Raw genomic sequence first — 26,464 nt, 5'->3', positions numbered from 1 at the left:
CGCCCCCGTTCTCCTCCGCCCCCCGCCGTGTCCTTCTCTGCCCCCGTTCTCCTCCGGCCCCCGCCGTGTCCTTCTCCGCCCCCGTTCTCCTCCGCCCCCCGCCGTGTCCTTCTCTGCCCCCGTTCTCCTCCGGCCCCCGCCGTGTCCTTCTCCGCCCCCGTTCTCCTCTGGGCCCCGCCGTGTCCTTCTCCACCCCCGTTCTCCTCCGGCCCCCGCCGTGTCCTTCTCTGCCCCCGTTCTCCTCCGGCCCCCGCCGTGTCCTTCTCCTCCCCCGTTCTCCTCTGGGCCCCGCCATGTCCTTCTCCGCCCCCGTTCTCCTCCGGGCCCCGCCATGTCCTTCTCCGCCCCCGTTCTCCTCCGGGCCCCGCCATGTCCTTCTCCGCCCCCGTTCTCCTCCGGGCCCCGCCATGTCCTTCTCCGCCCCCGTTCTCCTCCGGGCCCCGCCATGTCCTTCTCCGCCCCCGTTCTCCTCCAGGCCCCATGTCCCTCTCCGCCCCCCGCCGTGTCCTTCTCTGCCCCCGTTCTCCTTCGGCCCCCACCATGTCCTTCTCCGCCCCCGTTCTCCTCCGGCCCCCACCATGTCCTTCTCCGCCCCCCGTTCTCCTCCGGCCCCCACCATGTCCTTCTCCGCCCCCCGTTCTCCTCCGGCCCCCACCATGTCCTTCTCCGCCCCCGTTCTCCTCCGGCCCCCCTCATCCCCCGCAGCCGGCTCCTCTCCACTCCTGCCAGCTGCGGGGGAACTAGTAATGGACACAGTGAGCGAGATCGCTCCTGTGATTACTGAGTAGAGTAAACTGTGTTTACTCTGCTCAGTTTATAAATGGACAGGGGCCTCTGTTTCCTGTTCCTTCATCTTTAGTGCTGAGAAAGGAACCGGGGAATCTGCGTCCTCAGTCCCTTTGTCTGTCTCAAAGGGGAGATGTCAGAGGTCTGTTTAACCCCCTGACATCTCACCAAAGCCCCCCAAAATATTTAAAAAATTTCTAAAAAAAAATGAAAAAGTGTAAAAAATAACAAAAACTACTGACACCACTCTCTCCTGCCCTACCAAAAAAAAACGATTATAAAAAAAAAAAAAAAAACTACTGACCCCTTCCCCAGAAGCACTGAGAAAAAATATTGAAATAGTGATTTCAATAATATTTTGCCGTGTGGGGTTTGGGGCGTTTGCGAGCGCGAATCGCCATCTCCCTGAAATGAGTTTGCCACCTCCCTGAGGTTTCTGCAGGTTGGGATGTCTGCTGATGGGTCGCTGATTCTGAACACTGACTATATTTACTACAACGGAGCTTCTATACATATCCCACCCACTACAAACTACAATAGATTCCAATTAGATAGTCACTCCCACTATACTAACTACCCTAGAGTTCCCATACACAGCCCCACCCACTACATTGGAGATTCCCACGCAGCCCCGCCCACTACACAAGAACCCCGTACACCGGCCCGCCCACTATTCTTACTACACAAGAACCCCGTACAAAGCCCCGCCCAATGTGGTGCGTGTGTTCTCAGAACGAGGCGTGAGACGCAGTGTCCTGCTCTGGGTGCGGCTGCGCAGTGCGCACGGAGGAAGCTCCTTGTCCCAGAAACATGGCTGAACTGTCAGCGGTCCTGAAGCGGTTGTGTAGAGTGGTGCTCTTCCTATCACAGCTGTATGTTTTCTCTGGGCGCGGTAAGTGTTCTCCGTACAAGGGGGAGTGCCTGTGCGCGTTCCTCTTCCTGTAGAGCGGATGGTACAATGACAGGATTTTGTGTCCTCATAGGGTGGGGATGGAGGGTTCATCTCTGTCATAGTGATCTGGTGTACACTGCAGAAGTGAGTCCCGGGGGAGCGATAACACAGACTCTGCACGCTGTACAGCACTATAGAGATGGGTTAGAACCCCGGCCAGGTTTGTATTTCTGTGTCCCCATTAGGGAGATTCACCCTCTGTATGTATCCTGGTGACTCTTATCCCTGAAGGTTTGGGTTGTCCCCAGAACAGGACTAGTGGGGAAATCTTCCAGTGGGGGCAAACCGAGACTGAAATAATCTCCTGTGCTTTGGTGTGTGGTCTGTAATACGTGGTGCGACCAACTCTTTACATTCGCGCTATGCCTATAGTTGTACAGCCCTCCTCAGAATAATGGGTATTCTTGTACCCGGGAAAGAAGGGCAGAAGGAGGGCGCACCGACCTTGTGCATTACCAATGGCAAATTTGTATTTAAAGCATAAAAACAATGTTTTTATACTCACAAACGAGCATGAAGTTAAAGCGGTTCTTCACCCTAAAGGGGAAGTTCCGCTAATCTGATCCCTCCCCCCCCCCCCCCCTCCGGTGCCACAATCGGCACCTTTCAGGGGGGAGGGGGGTGCAGTTACCTGGATAATCCAAGTATCTGCACCCACTTCCGGCCAGACCGCCGCAGACGCCCCCCCCCTCCCCCCCCGTTGTGTTCTGGGAAACACACAGTTCCCAGAGACACAGCGGGGGACCATAAGAGACACACAGCGTGACTCGCACATGCGCAGTAGGGAACCGGGCAGTGAAGCTGTAATGCTTCACTTCCCGATTCCCTGACAGAGGATGGCGGCGGGGGCAGCAGCGAAACGAGCGATCGCTCGTCATCTGCCGCCGACATCGCTGGACCCTGGGACAGGTAAGTGTGATTTTATTAAAAGTCAGCAGCTGCAATATTAGTAGCTGCTGGCTTTTAATATTTTATTTTAGGTGCAGAACCGCTTTAAGGCTTGTCAAATAATGTAACAGCATCTCTGAACACCAGCAAACCAGACCTGATGTTGTGAGGATCAGACGATATCCTGGATACTGACGCGTTTCAAGGGCGCACCCTTTTCAGTCTCTGAGGAAAAGGATGCGCCCTTGAAACGCGTCATACATCTAGGTTATCATCTGGTATTGCACAAGGTCAGTGCGCCCTCCTCCTTTCCTTCTTTTCTGGCAAACAGATTCCCTCACCTAGGTGGAAATTCTTCCCCTCCCGCCTCGCTCCGGTGCCCTCCGCCGCACATGCTGGGTATGGTGACGAGTGAGGGGGAAGATGATCCCCCAACCCATCTCCATTCCATTGCAGGGCGGAAGCGAAGTAAAAACGTCACTTCCGCCCATAGCTTTTTTTTTTTTAACCTCTTCAATACAGGGCAATTATACACCTCCCTGCCCGGGATAATTTTGAGCTTTCAGTGCTGTCGCGCTTTGAATGACAATTTTGCAGTCATGCTACACTGTACCCAAACGAAATTTGTATCATTTTGTTCCCACAAATAGAGCTTTCTTTTGGTGGTATTTGATCACCTCTGTGGCTTTTAATTTTTCCTAAACAAATAAAAAAAGACCGAACATTTTGAAAAAAATAAGTTTTGGTTTTGTTTCTGTTATAAAATTTTGTAAATCAGTTTTTCTCTTTCACTGATGGGCACTGATAAGGTGACACTGATATGCAGCACTGATGGGCATTGATAGGCGGCACTGGTGGGCACTTATCGGTGGCCCTGCAAGGATGAAAAGATGGGTACTTATGGGTGGCACTGATGGGCATCCCTGCTGGCAGTGGTAGGCATTGCAAGTGGGCACTGATTGGCAGCTGCCTGGGCACAGATGTGCATTTCCCTTGGGGTCTGGGGGGGTATCTCTGGTGGTCCAGTGTGGGGGCATCCCTGGTGGTCCTGGGCGGCAATATGGTGGTCCTGGGTGGGATCCGAGTGGGGCTGCGCTGATAAACAATCAGCACAGACTCCCCCCCACCAGGAGAGCCGCCGATCGGCTCTCCTCTACTCACATCTGTTAGACGCGAGTGAGGAAAAGCAGATCACCGGCTCTTCCTATTTACATGTGTGATCAGCCGTGATTGGACGCGGCTGATCACATGGTAAAGAGTCTCTGTCAGAGACTCTCTACCTAGGTGGGATGTTAGAAGGGATGTTTACATTTAAAAGAACAGTGTAAAAATAAAAGGTAAAATACATTTTTTAAACACGCCCCGTCCCGCTGAGCTCGCATGCAGATGACGCCCCTCCCGCCGCCCTCCGGTGCTTCTACTGACTCACCGTTTCCATCGGTGAGTCGGACACAGGATCCGCCAGCCCCTGGATGGTGATCATAGAGATTTCCGGCGGGCCAGATGGTCGCTGGAGTCTCTATGATCGTTCGGAGGCCGGGCATGATGTTATGATGCCACGCCCGGCCTCTGCATTCGATTAACGGCGCCGCCTCGGCTGGGAAGCCGTGATCGTGTTTTTTTTATTTTAGGCTTCCCAGCCTAGAGGTGAGATGTGGGGTCTTATTGACCCCATATCTCATTGTAAATAGGTCCGATCATGCCATATTCCTATTACAAGGGATGTTTACATTCCTTGTAATAGGAATAAATTTAATAATTTAAAAAAAAAAAAAAGTAAAATTAACAATAAAAAAAAAAAAAATGTAAAGCGCCCCTGTCCCCGTGAGCTTGTACGCAGAAGCGAACGCATACGTAAGTCCCACCCACATATGAAAACGGTGTGCAAACCACACGTGAGGTATCGCTGCTGAACATTAGAGCGAGAGCAATAATTCTAGCCCTAGACCTCCTCTGTAACTCAAAACATGTAACCAGTAAAAAAATTGAAAGCGTCCTCTATGGGGATTTTTAAATACCAAAGTGTGGCGCCATTCCATGATTCCATATTTACTCTGCGTATCTTCATCTTTCACATTATGCAAAAAAATTGTGATAACTTTTTACTGTTTTTTTTTTTTTTTAAAGCATGAAACTGTTTTTTATTTCTGAAAAAAACGTGTTTGAAAAATTGCTGCGCAAATACCGTGCAAGATAAAAAGTTGCAACAACCGCCATTGTATTCTCTAGGGTCTTTGCTAATAAAACATATGTAATGTTTGGGGGGTTTTATGTAATTTTTTTAGCAAAAAAATTATGAATTTTACATGTAGGAGAGAAATGTCAGAATTGGCCTGGATGCGAAGTGGTTAAAGAAAGTGGCTTCACATCAGTCACCTGCTTATGTAACAACCCACCCATACATGAGTCTTCCATCACATCAGGATCCCCTCTATACACTTTCTGCTTGTACGTCTTTGGAATAATTTGTCTGGTAATTGGAGAGAGCCCTGTAGTGTTGAAAAGGGGACATTAGATTAGGGAGGGCCACGTCAGGATTGGAGACCAGAAAGAGGTTGTCTGCATAAGCCATGACCTTAAGATGACCCAACTTGTTAGAAAGCCCCTGAATGTTGGGGTTGATCCAAATCAGTGTGAAATGAACCCTTATTTATCTCCTCTCCCCCCCCCCCCCCCCGCCCCCCACCTGTGTGTGCCACATTTCAGGTCCCCTTCCCCTCTTCTGGAGATAGTGCCGTGGCAAAGCTTGGCTCTCCTCCACTGCCGGGCCAATTAGAAAGCACAGCACGCTTCTCGCATGCGCAGTAGAGAACCGGCTGTGAAGCTGAAAGGCTTCACTGCTGGGTTCCCTTACCAGCAATGTTGGTGGCTGCACCCAACAGCCGATCCCGATGGACTGGGGTGCCGACATCGTGGGCTCCCTGGACAGGTAAGTGTTCATATATTAAAAGTCAGCAGCTGCATTATTTGTAGCTGCTAACTACATTTTTTGTGGGGTGGGTGGACCTTTGCTTTTATAGGAGGCAGGAAGGGTTGCCCCACCCCGTCCACCGATGACTCTCCGAGCTCTACTGTCTCACTGGTGAGCCCAGAATGAATCTGGCCAATCTTCACACAGAGCTTGTCAAGGACTGGAGGTTCCCGATGACCACTATGATATAGGAAACCGGAAGCAACAAGCATTTTCGTCACTTCTGATTTCCCCTAATGCTTTTTCAATACTGAAAGCATCTGATCACACCGATCTTGGTGTGATCAGATGCTTTCAAGGGCAGAGTAGACATCTGGGGTAACTGATTACTGGTCACTGCCTATTGCTGTCACAAGGGATGTTTACATATTTTTTACAGGGCAGTAAATCTGATTGTGTAATCTCAATGAAAGAAGAGTAAACCTTTTGTGTAGACCCTTTGAAATACAAATATTGTATGTTAACTGAAAAACACCACGTGCTAAACATCATCATTCTTTTTTTTTTTTTTTGTTTTTTTTTTTCAGGATCCTTGAGTTTTGAGCACTTCCAAGCTGCTGCACAGGCCCTAAAAGATCAGCCCTTGTCCTCTTCTGTTCCACCTACCACCAAAGTTGCAGGTCAGTATTACCAGTTTCAGATTGGCACACACAGATTTGTGTTTTCCTATCAAAAACTTTAAAGCGGAGTTCCATGCAAAAGTGGAACCTCCGCTTATCTGCTTATTCCCCCCTCTGCTGCCACATTTGGGACCTTTCGGGGGGGAAGGAGGAATGGGTACCTGTTTTTTGACAGCTACCCTTTCCTACTTCCAGGAGACAACACTGCAGCTTCCACCACCGCTGGGCCAGTTAGAATGCGCAGCACAGTAGGGAACTGGCTGTGAAGCTGAAAGGCTTCACTGCTGTTTCCCTTTGACATGAATGGTGGCGGCAGCACCTGTCAGCTGATCCGAAAATCAGCTGGGGTGCCGACATCGTGTGCTTCCTAAGCAGGTAAGTGTCTCTGCTGACTTTCTTATCGTACATCTCGGGGCGCAGAGCCATAGTAGTTACTATGTGGGTTATAGGCCACCTTCAGGTCATGGACACTGGCACGCCCTAAGACAAAAAGTGCACTCCCTATATAACCCCTCCCACTACTGGGAGTACCTCAATTTATTCGCCAGTGTCTAAGGTGTTGGTCACGAGTGAAGATGTGCTGTGCTGGGCTCCACTGGAGCAATCATTGCTGGGGCTAGTCATGCAACTGGATTTATTCAAAGTGTCTTTTTGGCTGAATTGAGTGGTACCCGGGCCACGTATCCAAAGAAACAAGGTCTTGCCTGTAACACTTCTCTTTTTAGAGAGCTGGACCCTGCATCCATTACTTATTGGTATTAAGGCCAAAAAGTGTTTACTGGCAGTGCTGCTATTACAGGTCCAGGATTGTGGGTTTCCTCGGGGATCTCCAGCTCCTGAAGGTTTAACGGAACCCACCATGAAGGGGGAAGATTGGGTCTGTTGATTTTACCACAGAAAATCCTGTGGCGGGAAAGGTAAGTGGCGTTTTATAGGAAATGTTTTACATTTTTATGATTATCTCCTTTAAATTTAGTGAGTGTTGTCATGCCTGGGGGCTGTATTGCGCACTTACCGTCTAATGCTTCTCAGAAAGCCCACGTTGTGTCTAGGAAGCAGCAGTTTCTTCTTCCTCTGGCCAAGCAGCGGACAGCTGGTAAGTGTGGGGGGGTTCCCTCTCCCCACCAGATGCCCCCCTGTGCTGTTTTTTATTCCCCTCTTCTTGGGGAAAGAGCTCCACAAGAAATAAAAAAAAGAAATAGAGAATAAAAAAGTGCCAACGGCACGCCGCTCAGCATCTTCCAGACCCCCCTCGCCATTGCTCCTTCCTCCCTGTGGATCCCATAGGATCAGGAGCCCGCGTTCGACCCTGGAAAAAGCTATTTTTAAGAAAGAGAGGAAGGGCCTGAGGGGAGGCTTAGCACAGCATTGGCATCCTACAACGTCCAGCGTGGGAAGGTATGTTTTAAAAGGCACCATTTGTGCTGTTACATGCTGCAGGAGGGACACGAGCAAAGGTGGCATATAAGAGGTTTGGTGACACAGGCAGTCACACATTTACTACTACATCAGGCTGAGCATTAATAGCAGTGATGGGGCTGGACTATTGCTCAAGCAGTGGATGCATCCCTTCTGGTAGTACCTCCTGCTTTGTGCATCTGGCTATGGTCGGAAGGGGGGTGAAAAACACCTAAAAAAAAAAAAAAAAAAAAAAAAAAAAAGAGGACTGCTACAGTCACACAGAAGCCTAGATCCATCTCAGTAAAGATGGCATCCTCCCCTGAGAGTAATATGGCTGATCAGAGTGAGCCATCAGGAAGGGCAAGTGTTTCAGCTGCTCTTAACACTGCAGCCCCTGTGTATATTACTATATTACCTCTTGCTAAGGAACAAGGAGCGAGAGATGACGAATTTCTTTCAAAGGCCCAGGAAGAGGCTGAAGTCTCCTCTTCTGAAGCGCCTGATACAGAAGTGTCAGGTTCACAGGAAAGATTATTGGTACAGTCTCTCACTGAATTGGTCCACTCCACATTTTTACTGCCAATAACGCAGTCAGTCGATGAGCCCACTGGTTTGGGTTCACTAAAGCCTCCCCAGTCTGTTCATTCTTTTCCTATACATTCATGGCTAAGGAAGCTAATGTATTATGAGTAGGAGTACCCAGATAAACCGTTTTTGCCTCCAAAAAATGTTTCAATACTTTATCCTATGCAGGAAGAGTTTTATAAGAAATGGGGAACTCAAGCAATTGACTCTGCTATATCCTCTGCAAATAAAAACCTGACTTGTCCAGTAGACAATGCTCATATGCTAAAGGATCCAACGGATAAGAAGTTGGGGTTCCTTTTTTAAAAACTATATTTCACTTGTAGGTTCAGTTGTTTAACCTGCGCTGGCAGCGATCGGAGTATCTCATTCCTTAAAGCGGGAGTCCACCGGGACTCCGCGTTTTTTTTTATTTTTTTATTTTTTTTTTTTTTAAAAAGCCAGCAGCTACAAATACTGCAGCTGCTGACTTTTAAAATAGTGACACTTACCTGTCCAGCGCGCCCGCGATGTCGGCACCCGAAGCCGATCGCTAGGTCGTCTGTCGGGTCCTGCCGCCACCATCTTGGGTATGGGAATCAGGAAATGGAGCCTTTTGGCTTCATTTCCCGGTTCCCTACTGCGCATGCGCGAGCCGCGCGGCGCAATCCGGACGGTCCCCGCTGCCTCTGGGAACTGTGTGTTTCCCAGCAGGCAGCGGGGCACTTGCGGAAAGGGGCGTAGTCTACGCCCCTTTCCGCAGACAGCTATCCCGGAAGTGGGTGCAGTTACCTGGATTATCCAGGTAACTGCACCCCCCTCCCCCCTGAAAGGTGCCAATTGTGGCGCCGGAGGGGGGGGGGGGGTTCCGATGAGCGGAGGTCCATTTTAGGGTGGACCTCCGCTTTAAAGGACCAGTTTATAGAGGTACTCGGTTATTCCTGGATTTGGCTGGAATATGAGAAGCGTTGAGTTTTACAGTAGATGCTATGGAAGATTCTATTCTCCAGGCCTCACGGCTCATGCTAGGGCTGGTAAATGTGCATAGAATCCTATGGTTGAAAAATTGGTCAATTGCTTCAAAATTGAAGCGCCATGCAAAAAGCTCTTGGCCAGTTTTCCCTTTTCATGGTGAACGGTTGTTTGGAGACGATCTGGGTAAGTATATCCAAAGAATTTCTAATGGGAAAAGGTTCCCTTTTACCGGTTAAGAAGCTTAAGCATTCTTCTTTTAAACGTGCTTCGTCTTCTCCAGTATCAGGGGCATCAGCCTCCAGGCAATCACTATGGCCTCTATCATCAGGTTCAAGAGGTAAACCTCAGGGTCAGTCCCAGGGCCAAAAAAAGGACCTGGGGAAGAAACCCATAAAACAGAATACTAAAGCCTCCTTATGAAGGTGCGACCCCCCCCCCCCCCCCCCTCGTTCGAGTGGGGGGAAGGCTTCTACAGTTTTCAAAGGGGTCTGTGTGCTAACTAAACCCCTGCTTTTAACAGACGGTTAGACAGACATGTTAATTTGGTTGGTGAGTTGAGCTATAGAATTGTCTTTGTTTTATATGTATATGCCCTCCATGAGCTCCTCCCTGTGAAGGCCAGTTATGGGTGTGGGCAGTGGCCAGTTTTTTGTTACTGCCAGGAACAATGTCAGGACAGATGGGTGGCTTCCTCAATTTCTCTAGATTACAAACTAGAGTTCCCTTCTCCTCGTTTTCTCAGATCAAACGTTCCCAGAGATCCAGTGAAAAAGAAGTCTCTCTCTCTCTCTCTCTAGCTTTGGATCATCTCTTGTCTCAAAAAAGTGATATTGATGGTCCCATTGGAAGAGCAAGGTTTGGGGTTCTATTCAAACCTTTTCACGGTTCCAAAACCAAATGGGGATGTCAGACCCATTTTAGATCGCAAAGATCTAAACCCATTTTTGAATATCCATTCTTTTTGCATGGAGTCAATCCGATCAGTAGTCTCCATCCTCCAAGGGGGAGAACTTCTGGCGTCAATCGACATCAAGGATGCTTATCTCCATGTGCTCATTTTCCCCGCTCACCAGAAATGTCTATGCTTCGAGGTAGAAAATCTTAATTTCTAGTTTGTAGCTCTGCCTTTCGGTCTAGCTACTGAACCTCGAGTGTTTACAAAGGTCCTGGCTCCTCCTTTTAGCCAGGCTAAGGGCTCAAGGTTTTAACGATACTAGCCTATTTAGACGATCTACTCTTGATAGATCAATCGATGGCCTGCTTAAACCAAACTTTGGTCACCGCAGTCAGCTACCTGGAATAACTAGGTTGGATTCTCAACCTAGAGAAATCCTCCTTAAAACCATCAAGGAGATTGCAGTGCTTGGGGCTGATCATATATACAGCTCAGAAGAGGGTATTTTTGTCCCAGGAAAGGATCAGTTCCATAAAGGAACTGATTCAGTTGGTCAAAACAAAGAAGAATCTTTCTATTTGACTTTGCATGAAGTTATTGGGAAAGATGGTGGCTTCTTTCGAGCGCAAAAGTGCATTCCACCAGGGCTGTTAGTGCTTCTTGGGCAGTGCATCACCAAGCCTCCATGGCTCAGATCTTCAAGGCCGCAACTTGGTCTTCAGTCCATACATTTACCAGATTATATCAAGTAGATGTAAAAGGTCATGTGGATATCGCCTTTGAGAGCAGTGTACTGCAGGCAGCAGTATTAGCCCTCTAGTTTCTTGGTGCCCTACTTTTTTTTGTCTCCCTCCCCTCAGTTGGCATTGCTATGGGATATCCTACATAGTAACTACTATGGCTCTGTGTCCTGTGATGTACGATAAGAAAATAGGATTTTTTTTATAACAGCTTACCTGTAAAAACCTTTACTTTGAAATACATCATGGGACACACAGATCCCTCCCTTCTTGGTATACATGTGTTTTGCTTTGCTACAAAACTGAGGTACTCCCAGTAGTGGGAGGGGTTATATAGGGAGTGCTCAAGGTGGCCTATAACCCACATAGTAACTACTATGGCGCTGTGTCCCGTGATGTACTTCAAAGAAAAGGATTTTACAGGTAAGCTGTTATAAAAATCCTATTTATTTATTTTAACTTCCCCAACTGGGGGTTGGGGGTGGTGGTGGTGGTGGTGAAGTTGTACTTTTTCAGAGTTACCAGTAAATCTAAAGCTGGCCATAGATGAATCCAAAATCAGCTAGTTCAGCAGGTACTATGGACATGCTGGTTGTACTTAAGTTGATGCATTGATTGACTTCAGTACAACCAGCCTGTTGGCTTATTTGCATGCGATTTACTGTCAGTGGCATTCGGGAAGGCAGGAAAGCCTCCCTGCTGGCAGAACACGTTAGTGCTCACTGTGTGTTGATGGGGAAAATTGAGCGATTTTATTTATTTATTTTCTTTGGGTTACAGGAAAGAAAATGGCTTCATCTCTGGCTTGCCTAAATTTGATTTAGGCTTTAAAGTGGTTCTAAAGGTAAAAGTTTTTATTACCTTGCATTAAGGTAAAAAAAAAACTTTTAATAGTGGCTTTCCTCCCAGCCCCCCCCCCCCCCCCCCCCCCAGAAACTCACCTGAACCTGCTTTTGATTCAGTGCTGTCCACGTCTGCAGCAGCTCTTCTCCCCTCTCCTGTCTCTCTTTACAGGCTTGGCTGAGGGCGGTGGGATCCATTATCTCCTGCTTTTAGTAAAAACCTGTGAAGGGGGGCCAGGGCCGAGCTGGGCTGTGTGTCTGAATAGACCGTTTTTGTGATGGATAATAGAACAAACCTTGTTTCTTAAATTGTACTGTTTTTCTTTTTTTTTTTTCTTTTCAGAAGTCACACCCGCACCTGATTATATAACTAAATGTCCAAGCAATGACCTCTGCAACAAGTTACCTGCTGACTGTATGACGTGCAAAACAAACCATTCTTGTATATATGGAAAACCTGTCATTTTTGACTGTACAGCTAAACCTCAGGTCATGTGTGTGGTAAGGAAATTACTACATGTTGAAAGCTTGAAAATTATATCTTCTGAGATCTAATGAATATGTTGGGTATCATTGTTGAAATGTTTTCCTATTTGCCGTTGCCCTGCAAATCCTCTGCTATTCCCCTTGCCTTTGCTCTGCATTTTTACTATCGCTCTCTATTAGAGCTGCACGGTTCTGGTCAAAATGAGAATCGCTTTTTTTTTTTTGTTTTTTTTTTTTGCTTAGAGTAAAAAGATCATTCTTGCGACGTAAAATCTTTCACATTATACACAAAAAATTGACAAATTTTACTCCTTAGTTGTTTTTTCTTTTTGTGTTTTAAAGTAATTTTTTCCCAAAAAAATTGCATTTGAAAGACTGCTGCACAAATGCAGCATGACATAAAATATTGCCACAACCACCATTTTATTCTCTAGGGTGTCTACAAAAAAAAAAAAAATATATATATATATATATATATATATATATATATATATATATATATATATAATATTGTATGTGTTTGAGGGTTCTAAGTAATTTTCTAGCAAAAAAAACAAATGTCAGAAATAGGTTTAGTGTTTTAGTGGTTAACCACTTTGTGCCGGGTGGACGTCCTGGGACGTTCTTGAATTTCCGGGGTATATCTGAATGATGCCTGAGGCTACAGACATCATTCAGATATCTGCATTTTTCAGCCAGCGATTTCCTGCAGCATAAGAACGATCATAGCGGCTTTTCCACCGCTTGATCGTTCTAACGGGCGGCGGGAGGGGACTTATTGACCCCATATCTCACTGTAAATAGGTCCGATCATGCCATATTCCTATTACAAGGGATGTTTACATTCCTTGTAATAGGAATAAAAGTAATCTAATTATTATTATTTTTTTAAAGTGTCAAACTAAAAAAAAAAAGCAAAATTAACAATAAAAAAAAAAGCGCCCTTGTCCCCGTGAGCTCGTACGCAGAAGCAAACGCATACGTAAGTCCCGCCCACATATGAAAATGGTGTGCAAACCACACATGTGAGGTATCGCCGCGAACGCTAGAGCGAGAGCAATAATTCTAGCTGTAGACCAACTCTGTAACTCAAAACATGTAACCAGTAAACAAATTTAAAGCGTCGCCTATGGGGATTTTTAAATACCAAAGTTTGGCGCCATTCCACGAGCGCGTGCAATTTTGAAGCATGACATGTTGGGTATCTATTTACTCGGCGTATCTTCATCTTTCACATTATGCAAAAAAATTAGGCTAACTATACTGTTTTTTTTCCAAAAAAAAAATAAAAAATGTCCGAAAAATTGCTGCGCAAATGCCGTGCGAGTTAAAAAGTTGCAACAACTGCCATTGTATTCTCTAGGGTCTTTGCTAAAAACAATATATATATACAATGTTTGGGGGTTCTATGTAATTTTCTAGCAAAAAAATTATGAATTTTACATGTGGGAGAGAAATGTCAGAATTGGCCTGGACGCGAAGTGGTTAAACTTTTTTTCACTTATAAAGTCTATTTCATTGACAAATTGTTACAATGTTTATACTTAAGTTCAACTGATAAAGAATGTTTTGATTCTTGGCAGACTGCCCAGTTTATTTTTTTTATTGCTGGAGATAGACTGGGGTTGATTTGCTAAAACTGCAGACTACATACTCTGGTGCAGCTGCATGGTAGCCAATCGGCTTCTAACTTCAGCTTATTCAATTAGGTTTTGACAATAAAACCTGGAAGCTGATTGGTTTCTGTGCAGAGCTGCACCAGATTTGGCACTCTCCAGTTTTAGTTCATGAACCCCACTGTGTAATGATATGCCAAAAAATCCTTTTGTTACGGATCTTTGTAAAATTCTGTTGACTATGTGATTATCTTAAAGGGCTTAATTAGCTGTGTATGTCTCACCTTCTTCCTTATTGTTTTGTGCACAGGACGACAACCATCAAAAACAGGAAAACTTCACTATCACTATGACCTGTCAGTTTTGCTGGCAGCTCCCACCTTCTGACTATGAGTGTAGTAAATCTAATTCTAGCATCTGCAAGACCGTGGCCTGTCCTCGACAACGTTACAATGCCACCTGCACTGTAAAGGACCATGTGCATTGTTTAGGTATGGGAAGGCACTGTCAGTATTGTGTCATACGGATTAGCACACACAGGATTAGTGTGGTGGAGGATGCAGTGCTTGTGTAAAGACAGTAGCATCAGCCCTGGCACCAAGCTTTCTGGTAGACATATGGACTGCCCATGGGGATCATACAAATGAAGCATGCTGCTGTGTCAGATTTTGGCAAATTGGTGTGCTTTTCCATTTTTGCACATCGTAACACTGCAACCAAGCATTTGTATATATTGAAGAGCTTAGCGTGTGTCATTAATCTAATCATAAATGTATCTAATATCCAAGCTTTCAAAACTTTAGATTTCCTTTTTTAAATGGGAGTCCCAGAAAATATGAACACTGGCAGAGCATTTTAGAAACTATTTTCTAGTAACATTTTAGACTAAAGTCCAGGGAAGCTGCTGGCTTTCACATTAATTAACCACTTAAAGACCAGCCGCTGTCATTATACTGCGGCAGGTTGGCTCTCCTGGGCAAATTGCCGTAGGTGTACGTCGGGCATTTTAAGAGCGTTAGGGGGCGGGTGAGCACTGCCTGAGGCACGAGGCCGGAGCCGATGCACATGTCCGCCAGCCATCCGCGATTGCTACACAGAGAGCGAGAGTGGGGATCTGTCCATGTTAACAGAAAGATCCCTGTTCTGACGGGAGGAGAGACAGATCTGCTTTACATAGTAATTGGGAACAACGATCTGTCTCCTCCTCCAGTCAGTCCCATCCCCCCCACAGTTAGAAACACCTCCTCAGGGAACACATTTAACCCCTTGATCGCCCACTGTTAACCCCTTCCCTGCCAGTGACATTTACCCAGTAATCAGTGCATTTTTATAGCACTGATTGCTGTATAAATGTTAATGGTCTCAAGTGTTTTTGTTTTTTTATAGTGCAAAAAATAAAAACGGCAGAGGTGAACAAATACCACCAAAAGAAAGCTCCATTTGTGGGGAACAAATGACATCAATTTTGTTTGGGTACAGCGTTGCACGACCGCGCAATTGTCAGTTAAAGCGACGCAGTGCCGTATCGCAAAAAATGCCCTGGTCATTATGGGGTTAAACCTGGTAACATGTATTTTAGCTCACTGTGTGTGTATTACACATACATACATACATACATACATACATACATATATATATATATATATATATATATTCTAATTTTAAATTTTAAGAAAAATGCTGGGTATTGTAGCAAAGAGTATTTATTTATTTTTTTACTTGTTAGACAGTTCTGTGATATCTTTGAAGCTGGTATGACTGGTGGTAGTTATATGTAGTGTTTTTTTTGTTTTGTTTTTTGCAGGTAGGCGTGTGTTTCCAAAGATGTTATATTGTAACTGGACTGGAGGTTACAAATGGTCCACGGCACTTGCACTAAGGTAATGACTGCATTTTTTTGTTGTATTTTGTAACTACTACCGCATATGGTTTATCCTTCATAGGATATTCTAGAACGAAAGGGTCACCTGCAGGCAGGTATGAAAAATAAGCACACACAAATCAGCAAAGTATAGCTAAAGAGTCCTTTATGACAGCCTAAATAACTTAGTTACTATGTGATGCGCAAACCTCAAAGAAATTCCCTGAGTGAAGCAAATTTGCCTTCGTATACCCCCCATTGGGTTTCAGTAGCAGGCAGTGCTGTCCAAAAAGCAGTAGGCAGGACGTAGCAAGGTGCTTATTGATTCGTTTTTTTATTGATGACCCTCTGTAGTGCAATCCGGCACATCCTACATGAGAGTGACCACTCTGCTCTGAATTCAGAAACATTTAGCTTGTTATTGTATTCTCTCTTTAATTTTAACCTAATTTACTGATTAGCCCTAATTAAACTAGAACTAAAGGCAAAACTGGAGAGAGATTAAAACTCATGTCAGTTTGTTTCACTGCTGTTTCTGTCCTGTTTACCATTATCATTGAAGGGGAAAGTAAAAGAAAATCCCAAATTTTGGGTTGTCCCCAGAAAAGTAGTAGAGGGGAAATCTTCCAATTGTGACACTAGTTCTGGTGACCTGGGGAGCCCCAAGAGATTCCCTTAGTTTGCAGGAATTTCCTCACTTTCTGTTTGTCTATAGAGCAAGAAGTAAAGGGAAATCTTTTCAATGGGACACAGATGGTGAAAAAAAAAAAAATCTCACAGGGGTTATAACTTTCCCTTGCTGTATCCATAATGAAAACCAAGTTTTTTTCCTATAGTTCTACTCTTGCTTTGCCTTCCGCCCCATAGCTATAATTTGCTGCTGATTTTATTTGTAATTTATTTCTATTTTTCTAATCCATTAAAGTAAAGCCCCTTTCACACAACCATTCCCATCAGGTCTGCCTGTCGGTTGTTCAGGAGAACCTGATTGGATGGTCCATTTATTCCCATGGACCAGCGGGTGTAAACGGACCTGTGTCTGTTTACACTCGCCTACCTCAGATCTGGTCTGTGAAAGACAGAAAGGGATCAGTTCATCTAGTCGGAGGTAGTCGGGTGTAAATGGACAGCAGAGTCTGTTTTACACCTGGCCTGGAGTGCAGGCTGTGTCCGTGTCTACTACTACATAAACTAAGCGAATACGGATTTGTCATCCACCTGCTCTGCTCTATGGTTGCAGGAAAGAAATTTGCTCTTTCTCGTACATCATGGGACACAGACCCATAGTAGTTACTATGTGGGTTATATAGGCCACCTTTAGGTGATGGACACTGGCACACCCTAAGACAGGAAGTTCACTCTCTCTATATAACCCCTCCCATTACTGGGAATATCTGAGTTTTTTTTCCCCAGTGTCTTAAGGTGTTGGTCACGAGTAAAGATGTGCTATGCCAAGCTCCACTGGGGTAATCTTTGCTGGGGCAAGTTATGCAGCCGGATCCATTCAAAGTGTCTTTTTTTTAGGCCAAATTGAATTGGTGGAAGAAATGAGGTTTAGCCTGTAACTCTTTTTGAGAGCTGGACCCCGGGATCCAGTGCTCTGTTTTTTTTTTTTTTCAGCCATAAAGCTTCCTGGCGGGGTGCTATACAGGTCTAAGTGAGTGTAAACTCCGATTTAAAAAGGGGCCCCGCCCTTGAAGGTTTTTTAACTGAACCCGCTGTGAGGGGGGAAGATAGAATCGTATGGTTGAAAAATAGGCCAGCCAAAGCGCCATGCAAAAAACTCCTGTCTAGTTTTCCTTTCTGTGGTGAATGGCTGTTTGGGGATGATTTGGATAAATCCAAACAATTTCAAGTGGAAAAAGTACCCTTTTGCTAGTTAAGAAAAGGAGTAAACGTCTTTCATTTAAACAAGCTCCTTTTCCAGTGCCAGGGCCATCAGGTTAAAGAGGTAAACCTCATGGTCAACCCCAAGGACTAAAGAAGTCCTGGGGAAGGAAACCTACAAAACAAAATACTAAAGCCTCTTTATGAAGGGGTGCCCCCGCTCGCTCGAGTGGGGGGAAGACTTCTGCAGTTCTCGTGGGTCTGGCAGGAGGAGTTTCGAGACAGATGGGTAATCTCCTCAATAGCTCTAGGTTACAAACTAGAGTTCTGAGAGTTCCCGTTTCCTCGTTTTCTCAGATCGAACATCCCCCAAGGATCCAGAGAAAAAGATCTCTCTTTCAAGCATTGGACCGTATTTTGTCTCAAAAAGTGATCATGGTGGTCCCCATGGAAGAGCAGGGGTTGGGGTTTTATTCAAACCTTTTCATGGTGCCAAAACCAAATGGAGATGTCGGACCCATTCTAGATTTCAAAGATCTAAACCGTTTCCTGAATATCCGCTTTTTTTCATGGAATCAATTTTATCAGTTGTCTCCAACCTACAAGGAGGAGAACTTCTGGTGTCAATCGACATCAAAGATGCATACCTCCATGTGCCTATTTTCCCCGCTCATCAGAAATATATCTGTTTTCGAGGTAGAAAATCTCCGTTTTCGGTTTGTAGCTCTGCCTTTTGGTCTAGCTACTGCACTTCGGGTGTTTACAAAGGTCCTGGCCAGATTAAGGGCTCAAGGTATAACGATTATAGCTTACCTGGACAATCTGCTTTTGATAGACCAGTCGGTAGCCCGCTTAGACCAAAGTATGATCACGATCCCCACAGTCAACTACCTGGAATACCTAGGTGGAATTCTCAACCAAGAGAAATTTTCCTTAAATCCATCAAGGAGATTAGAGTACTTGGGTCTGATCATAGATACAGCCCAGAAAAGGGTATTCTTGCCCCAGGCAAAGATCAGCACCATAAAGGAGCTGATTCAGGCGGTCATAGCAAAGAAGAATCCTTCTATTCTACTTTGCATGAGGTTGTTGGGAAAGATGGCTTCGTTCGAGGCCGTTCCTTATGCTCAATTTCATTTGAGACTACTGCAAAACAGTATTCTATCAGCTTGGAACAAGAAAGTCCAAGCTCTAGACTTCCCAGTGCATTTGTCTCCAAAGGTGCGCCAAAGCCTCAGTTGGTGGTTGATAGCCAAGAATATGCAGAAAGGAAAATCCTTCCTACCAGTTACCTGGAAGGTGGTAACGATTGATGCCAGCCTTTTGGGTTGGGGAGCAATCCTGGAAAAAGCAACTATCCAAGAGAAATGGTCCAAATCAAAAATGACCTTGGCCATCAATATTCTATAGGTTCGGGCAGCACGACTGGCCCTGAGGGCCTGGACGTTCAGGCTACGGAATTGTCCTGTCAGGATCCAATCCGACAATGCCACAGTTGCCTATATCAATCACCAAGGGGGCACGAGAAGTCCTGTGGCCCAGAGAGGTGAATCATATCCTAACTTGGGTAGAAAACAATATACCTTGCCTATCGGCAGTGTTCATTCCAGGAATAGAGACTTGGCAGGTGGAATACTTGAGTCACCAGCAGTAATATTTGAGTTCCCAGGAGAATGGTCTCTTCACCCCGACATCTTTCTGACAATATGTCAAAAATGTAGAGCTCCGAACGTGGATCTGTTTTGCATCCAGGTTCAACAAAAAGATCGACAACTTTGTGTCGAACAAAAGTTTGGCTGGCATGTGGAACAGATGCCCTGGTAATCCAGTGGAATCAGTTTCCACTGATTTATGCATTCCCTCCTGTTCTGCTGCTTCCACGACTTCTTTGCAGGATCAAGCAGGAAGGGAAGTCTGTGATTCTTGTGGCCCAGGAGATCTTGGTATACAGAGATCGTAAAGATGGCAGTAGGGGTCCCATGGACTCTACCGCCACTTTCAGACCTTCTCTCACAAGGTCTGGTATTTCATCCTACCTTACAAACGCTAAATTTAACGGTTTGGCTATTGAGACCCACATTCTGAAGAAGCGTGGGCTGTCAGGTTCAGTGGTGTCTACCTTGGTTATGCAAGGAAGCCGGCCTCCAGAGTCATATATTATAGAGTCTGGAAGGCATATGTCTCCTGGTGTGAATCCAGGGGTTGGCACCCCAGGAAATATGTCATGGGTAGAATCCTTGCCTTTCTACAGATGGGGTTAGAAATAAAGCTGGCCTTGAGTACTATTAAAGGCCATGTTTCGGCCTTGGTGGTATTATTTCAATGACCACTTGCTTCGCATTCTTTGGTTCGTAGCTTTATTCAGGGGGTAACACGGCTTAATCCTCTGGTTAGGTCACCTTTGAACCCTTGGGACTTGAATTTAGTTCTATTGGCATTACAGAAACGGCCTTTTAAACCAATACAACATATTCCCTTGGTCCTCCTGACAAGGAAACTGTTTTTTCTGTTAGCCATATCTTCTGCAAAAAGGGTATCAGATTTGGCTGCTCTTTCTTGTAAAGAGCCATATTTAATTATTCACAAGGATAAGGTTATATTGCATCCTCATCCTAACTTTCTACCAAAGGTAGTATCAGGTTTTCATCTAAACCAGGATATTGTTCTGCCTTCATTTTTCCCAGAACCCTGTTTTGCGGAAGAAAAATCACTACATTCTCTTGATGTCATGAGAGATATCAAAGTCTACTTGAAGGCCACTGCTCAGATTTGGAAAATTGATGTTTTATTTGTGTTGCCTGACAGTCCGAAAAGAGGACAGGCAGCATTGAAATCTACTATTTTTAAATGGATTCGACAAGTAATTGTTCAAGCTTATGGTTCAAAGAGAATTCCACCTGTTCAAATTAAAGTGCACTCCACCAGGGCTGTTAGTGCTTCCTGTGCAGTGCATCACCAAGCCTTCGCAGCTCAAATCTGCAAGGCTGCAACTTGGTCTTCTGTCCATACATTTACTAGATTCTATCAAATAGATGTAAATGTTCATGAGGATATCAGCAGTATAAGTCCTCTGGTCTCATGGTGCCCTAATTTTGTTGTCTCCCTCTCTTCAGTTGGCATTGCTCTGGAACATCCCATATACTACTATGACTCGGTGTCCCGTGATGTACGATAACAAAATAGGATTTTTATAACAGCTTACCTGTAAAATCCTTTTCTTTGAAGTACATCACAGGGCACAGAGGTTCCTCCCTTCTTTCTGGTATACATGTGTATTGCTTTGCTACAAAAACTGAGGTACTCCCAGTAGTGGGAGGGGTTATAGGGAGTGGACCCCCTGTTTTAGGGTATGCAAGTGTCCATCACCTGAAGGTGGCCTATAAACCACATAGTAACTACTATGGCTCCGTGTCCTGTGATGTACTTCAAAGAAAAGAATTTTACAGGTAAGCTGTTATAAAAATCCTATTTTTTTTGTGGGGGGGGGGGGGGGGGGTTTCTGTGCATTTTTAATTTGGTAACAGGGTCTCTTTAAAGTCGGCTTATCATTAAATGGAGGCCACCGTTACTGATGAATCCTAATTGCTTGGTTGTCATGTAGATACTCTGGTTTAATACTTTAGAGACTAACCTCAGGCAAGCACAAAGATAATGAATTGTATTCTTACTCTGTGACTTAGAAATCAGACACACCCAGACAGCTTGAATTTTTATAAGCAGGCCAGCAATGGTAGCCCCCATATTCCTTCCATAACAGGTGTACTTTCATGCCCATAGCTTTTAGACTTAGAGGTGCCTTCTATCGCATACCAGTGGCTCTTTAGAATGTTTAATATTTCAGTATGCTCTAGGATCTGTATTGGATTCTATTCACAGATGCAGTATGTTTTACAGATACTGTATTATGTTTGCATTCTTGTATTTTGCAGTATCACTCTCGGAGGATTTGGTGCCGATCGGTTTTACTTGGGCCAGTGGAGAGAAGGACTAGGAAAGTTGTTCAGTTTCGGAGGCCTGGGAATTTGGACTTTGATAGATGTGTTTTTAATTTGTGTTGGATATGTTGGACCTGCAGATGGATCTCTTTATATTTAGCTTATTGGCTCCAAAAGAGAGAACAAGCCCCAGCTTTTTTTTTTAAATGCTTCAGTTTGTTCTGTTTTGTATATTTTACATAATGTACAGTATCTGTACTTAATCTGCCTTTTCATTAAGGTCAAATTGACTCAAAGAACTTTGATGTTTCTTGGAACTTTTAGTTTAAAAAAATTACGGTTTTCCTTTCTTTGAAATCTACAATATACTGTTTGCACAGCTAACTGATGTGTTTTTCTGAGTTTGGTATGTGTTCAAATGATGGCATCTATGTATTGTCAGAATTTTGTTGTTGGAACCGTATTCTGTTTACTAGCTTAGTTACCAAATACAAAATGAATTAGAAAAATAACATTGTTACTTCTGTCTGATATGTTTTTAGGCCTCTTCCACGTTGCATGGAATTAGGGAATTGTAGAATGTAATTGTAATGCACAGTATAAATGTATATGCATGATCACACTTGAAATGCTTCTTATCCGCAGTACTGGAGGGAAGGATGGCAACCCCAGCTTCATTTTGCTTTCACATGAGTTCATAACTGAAAGAGAACAGAGGTGAGCTCTGCTGCTAAAGACGACCGTAGAATCCAAGGGAGGGGTCACATTAGTTGGTAGTCAGTGTCGCTTGACTAACGATTGGTACTGAACTCAAGCAAATCTCATTAAATACCAAGACATCCTGCAACATTTAGATGGGAACAGAGCTGAGCACAAAGGGACGTAGTACAAAGAAAAGTGATGGCAGAAAAAAAGCAGAGTAGTCCAAGTATGCCCATTTTTATTTAAAAAAATATTTTTTTCTTTTTTTTTTTTTTAAATGACCTATATACATAAAACCTGTTATGAGATGCATAGAGAAGCTGGTCTTGCTGACTTCAGAAAATGCTGGTTGCCTAGCGGTTATGCTGGCTCACTGGCTTCAGTTGTTTGTGTCAATGACCGGCATCTAATATGCAGATCAGAAAAGTCATAGAAAAGCCAGACATTCTTTTTTTGCATACTTGCTTTTGGTTTGTTGCGTTGATTTACTAAAGGTTTGCAATTTTCCTCAGAGCTTAATAAATATGGTGACATTTGTAGAGGATGTGTAGGTTTCCTCCAGGTACTCCGGTTTCCTCCCAGACATGCTGGTAGGTTGAAGCAGTAGTAAACCACAGCCTTTTAAAAAAAGGAAAAAGAAACCCCTGTAAGACAATGGCATAATGTGCTAGTATGCATCATATTCTAGCACATGATTAAATGCTTTCCTTAGAACGAAGCCTTCCATCGGTGCGCTGTCACTGCTCACAGAGCTTCCATCTTCACTTGGTCTTCCTTCCGGGTTTGCATGCTCCTGCCGTCTGATTGGCCGAGCTGCAATGACATCACTCCCGCACATGCACGCGGGAGGCATGGCCATGGCACAGGTATGCTGTCCTTTCAAAGCGCATGTGCCATTGATGTCATGGGCTGCATGCAGTGTGAATATCTCCTAAAACTGTGCAAGTTTAGGAGATATTCACTTTACATACAGGTAATCTTTATTATAGGCTTATCTGTAGGTACATGGGGAGGGGGGGAGGCTTTGCTGCCACTTTACTTGGCTCCTGTCTAAATTGGCTGTAGTGTGTGTGTGTGTGTGTGTGTGTGTGTGTGTGTGAATGTGAGTTCACGACCTTAGATTGTAAGCTCCTTGAGGTCAGGGACTGATGTGAATGTACAATATATATCTAAAGTGCTGCCTAAATTAATAGTGCTATACAAGTTTAACTATGAAACTATAAGTAACAATAATACCCAATCACGGGAAGGAAAAAAAAAAAAAAAACACTGCATTTTGTTTTGCTTGTATGTGACTGGATGATGGAAGTCAGCAGAGCTTCATCTCATTCACTAACCTCTTGTTAAAATGACCTTGCAAAGTGAACAGCCATTTGCCTTTTAGTAAATGGACCCTAGTGACCCAAAACAAGTATGCAGAAAAGAATGTCTGGAGTTTCTGGGACTTTCCTGGTCTGTTTTACATGATGAAGGTCATTTCACAAAAATAACTGAAGCCAGTGAGCCAGCATAACAGACAACTAGCCCACTGTCTCAAAGGATTGCAGAAAAATTGTCAACATGACAGCTGAGAAACTAGCATTTTCAGAGTAGCCAGTGATGACAGCCTATTTTCTTTTGTTTTATGACGGCTTCCCTTTAAAAAAAATAAATGCTTAAAGTTCTAAATCATGTTTAAAGTGGTTGTAAGCCTCAGACATGAAATATGAAGAAAGAATATCACTCTATAGTGTGTACTTGTCTCAGGTAAGAGCACTGTCACTTAGTCTGCTGCTTCATTCCTTTTCTAACAGCATGAATCACTTTTAGACAAGTCTTCCTGACACCAAGAGAAAAATGGTGACAGGGAGGGATCTCCAGCTGATCGAAAGCCTCAGCTCTGTTCCTGTGTGGAGGGGCTGCTTTCCTTCCCTCCAGTTGCTGTCAGAGCTTTCCTCACTGAGCTCTGGAGTGTCATTTCAGCTCTCTGACCGCTCAGCTGAGCTTTATAAATTCTAGACTTTGAACAGATGTAGAGAAGACTGCAGCTAAATGGGTACAACTTATGTAGGATGGTCTGTTTCATCTCTGTGTATCACCTGATGCTAATCGCTTCACTGGGTATATGGAAGGGATTACAACCACTTTACCGGTCTAATGAAATCGCACAGAGAACACACTGCAGGTCCAGAAATCTATTACTGCTATAGAATGTAAAACTCCAGTTTATTTTATTTCTGACCTGTTTAGCCTTAATACACAAGTACAGCGGGCTATTGTATATGGCTTACCAAGCTTTCTATTTTTATGTATTGTCACTGGATGCTTATTTTTCTTCTAGTGTAGTATAGATGGCTGTGGTTATAGCCGGGAGCTCCATGATTAATGCTGTTTGACTGGAGAATGAAGCAGTGTTTGTGTATAGCTGGAGAGAGATTTTATATTCTGTGCCAAGGTACACTGTCCCACCGATAATTCTGTTGTGATAATGAACACTTGTACTGCTAGTATTCAGTATTTGAGGGCCTTTTAATTTTACCACCCTTAATTTTTATACTTTCCTCCAGCAAAGTGTTTGGGATAAACTGACTCTACAAGGGTGAGCTTTCATTGGTTACCCTTTAGTCACAATTTTGAAATTTTTTAAACAATATAAGGTCACTCTACTGGCTAAACCACCCCTGGACATGCTAGTTTGTACCAAATCATTCTGCTGTCACTCTTGCTAGACAGGTTTGTCCCCACTTAAATATGGAGGAATATTTAAAACAAAGGTGTGCAAAATAATAATAATAAAAAAAAAAAGTAATGCACTGAATGCTTTTAATACTTGTAATAACCACATAAGGGCTCGTTCAGACATGGCGGCGCTTGCTGCTCCTCTGAGATCTATCTGCAATAGATCTCTTTTCAGAGGCCGGTTGATGGGCAGCTGGGAAAAGATCTGTCATCTCCCCACTGCCTGATTGTAACCCTTTAAAACGCCAAACCACCGCATTTTTATGTTCTTTGCATGCGGTCATACTGCAGCCTCGCCAGCTGGAATGGTTCTTTTGCCGTAGCAAGCGTACAGTCCTAAGCAGCTGCCTGTTCTCGATCAGGTGGGCGGTCAGGGGGCCCTTAAACTGCTGCTCAGCTGCCTGATTTTACTGCCCCCTGGCCACACATCTGAATGAGCCCATAGTTTGGCAAAAAACTTTTTTTTTAATAATTTTTTTAAATGTAAATAGCTGTTTCAATTTTGTAACACAAGTTTATAATAAGTAAACATATAACCATCTGTTACATGGTAAGAAGTGATATTGGTGCCTATATGTACTAACCTTAGATTTGTGGGCATCCAATAAATGGCCGGTGTTGATCTTGGGTGGTCTCTTGGAACCATTCTTGACTTTGTTTTATCATACAGCTTTTACAGAATGCAACCAAACATCTGTCCTTTCCAAGATCCCTTTTCGCTGTTACACTTGTATATGCAAAAAAATACTTGAAAATAAATATTTAATGTAAATACAACTGCAGCGTGCCTTGTTGTTTTGTTTGTTGTAATTTGGGTAATTCTAGGATAGATGGATGGATACATTAAACTTTCGGAGCACTTATTGGCTCCTGTTGGTTTGAGAAAGGAGCCAATAGGTGCTCTGAAATGTGTTACCATAGCAACCAGCCCACTCCAGGTGTGACATCACATCCTACCCTGTGTTACACAGTGGCTCTCCTCACTTCCTGGAACATTGGGGTGTTTTCAGTGAGGAAACCAAGTCCAATCTGGCATGGCCGCACATAAACTCTTTATAATATATTTCTGTGAGTTTGCTTTTGGCTTTTTAATCTGAATAAAACCATTGGTGCTGCACTTAGCTGGCACCCCCTTGTGTTCCTTTTTGTATTTTGATATTCATCCTATCTCAGGTGGAGCTTCCTACTGAAGTACATGTCAGCCACTGGGAGAGTGTTTGTTTGTGTGAGAGAGAGATCTATCTCTATCATCTGACAAGCCACCTGCCAGCAGTGAGGTGGAAGTGATTGGATGGCTATGCAGCCACACAATCGCTGCCGCTGATGGATCCAATGGGTGCTTGCCCCGGCTCGCCTCCATGTGCAATAGCAATAGAAGAAATCACTATACTGATCCAAAATTCTTTATTAAGACATTATAGGAACAAAGTACCTGGTAGACGCATTTCACACACTTCAGGTGCGCTTTAATCTTTACACCCGAAAGACATGGATGAGCCAGTTTGGGGTGGAGGAACTTGATTGGCCTGCACAGAGTCCTGACCTCAACCCAACAGCGCACCTTTGGGATGAATTGGAGTGGAGACTGCTTGCCAGGCCTTCTCATCCAACATCAGTGCGTGACCCCACAAATGCGCTTCTGGAAGAATGGTCAAATAGTCCCATAGACACCCTCCTAAACCTTG

General features: G+C 44.4%; 1 protein-coding gene across 1 annotated transcript; it reads left to right on the top strand.

Moving 5' to 3' along the window:
* The first annotated feature begins 1,527 nt into the window (after positions 1–1,527).
* On the top strand, positions 1,528–25,556 carry TM2D3 (TM2 domain containing 3). The gene is made up of 6 exons (XM_077472763.1): positions 1,528–1,678; positions 6,125–6,217; positions 11,978–12,135; positions 14,047–14,227; positions 15,541–15,616; positions 21,354–25,556. The coding sequence occupies exons 1-6, from the start codon at positions 1,597–1,599 to the stop codon at positions 21,517–21,519; spliced, it is 756 nt and encodes a 251-aa protein (XP_077328889.1). The 5' UTR covers positions 1,528–1,596; the 3' UTR covers positions 21,520–25,556.
* The last annotated feature ends 908 nt before the right edge of the window (positions 25,557–26,464 follow it).

The sequence above is a fragment of the Lithobates pipiens genome, unplaced genomic scaffold, assembly GCF_037356315.1.
Source record: "Lithobates pipiens isolate NorthernLeopardFrog02 unplaced genomic scaffold, aLitPip1_a1.2 Scaffold_8, whole genome shotgun sequence".
Taxonomy (NCBI): Eukaryota; Metazoa; Chordata; class Amphibia; order Anura; family Ranidae; genus Lithobates; species Lithobates pipiens.
Note: the sequence above shows the minus strand (reverse complement) of the source record. Positions and strands in the feature narration are given on the sequence as shown.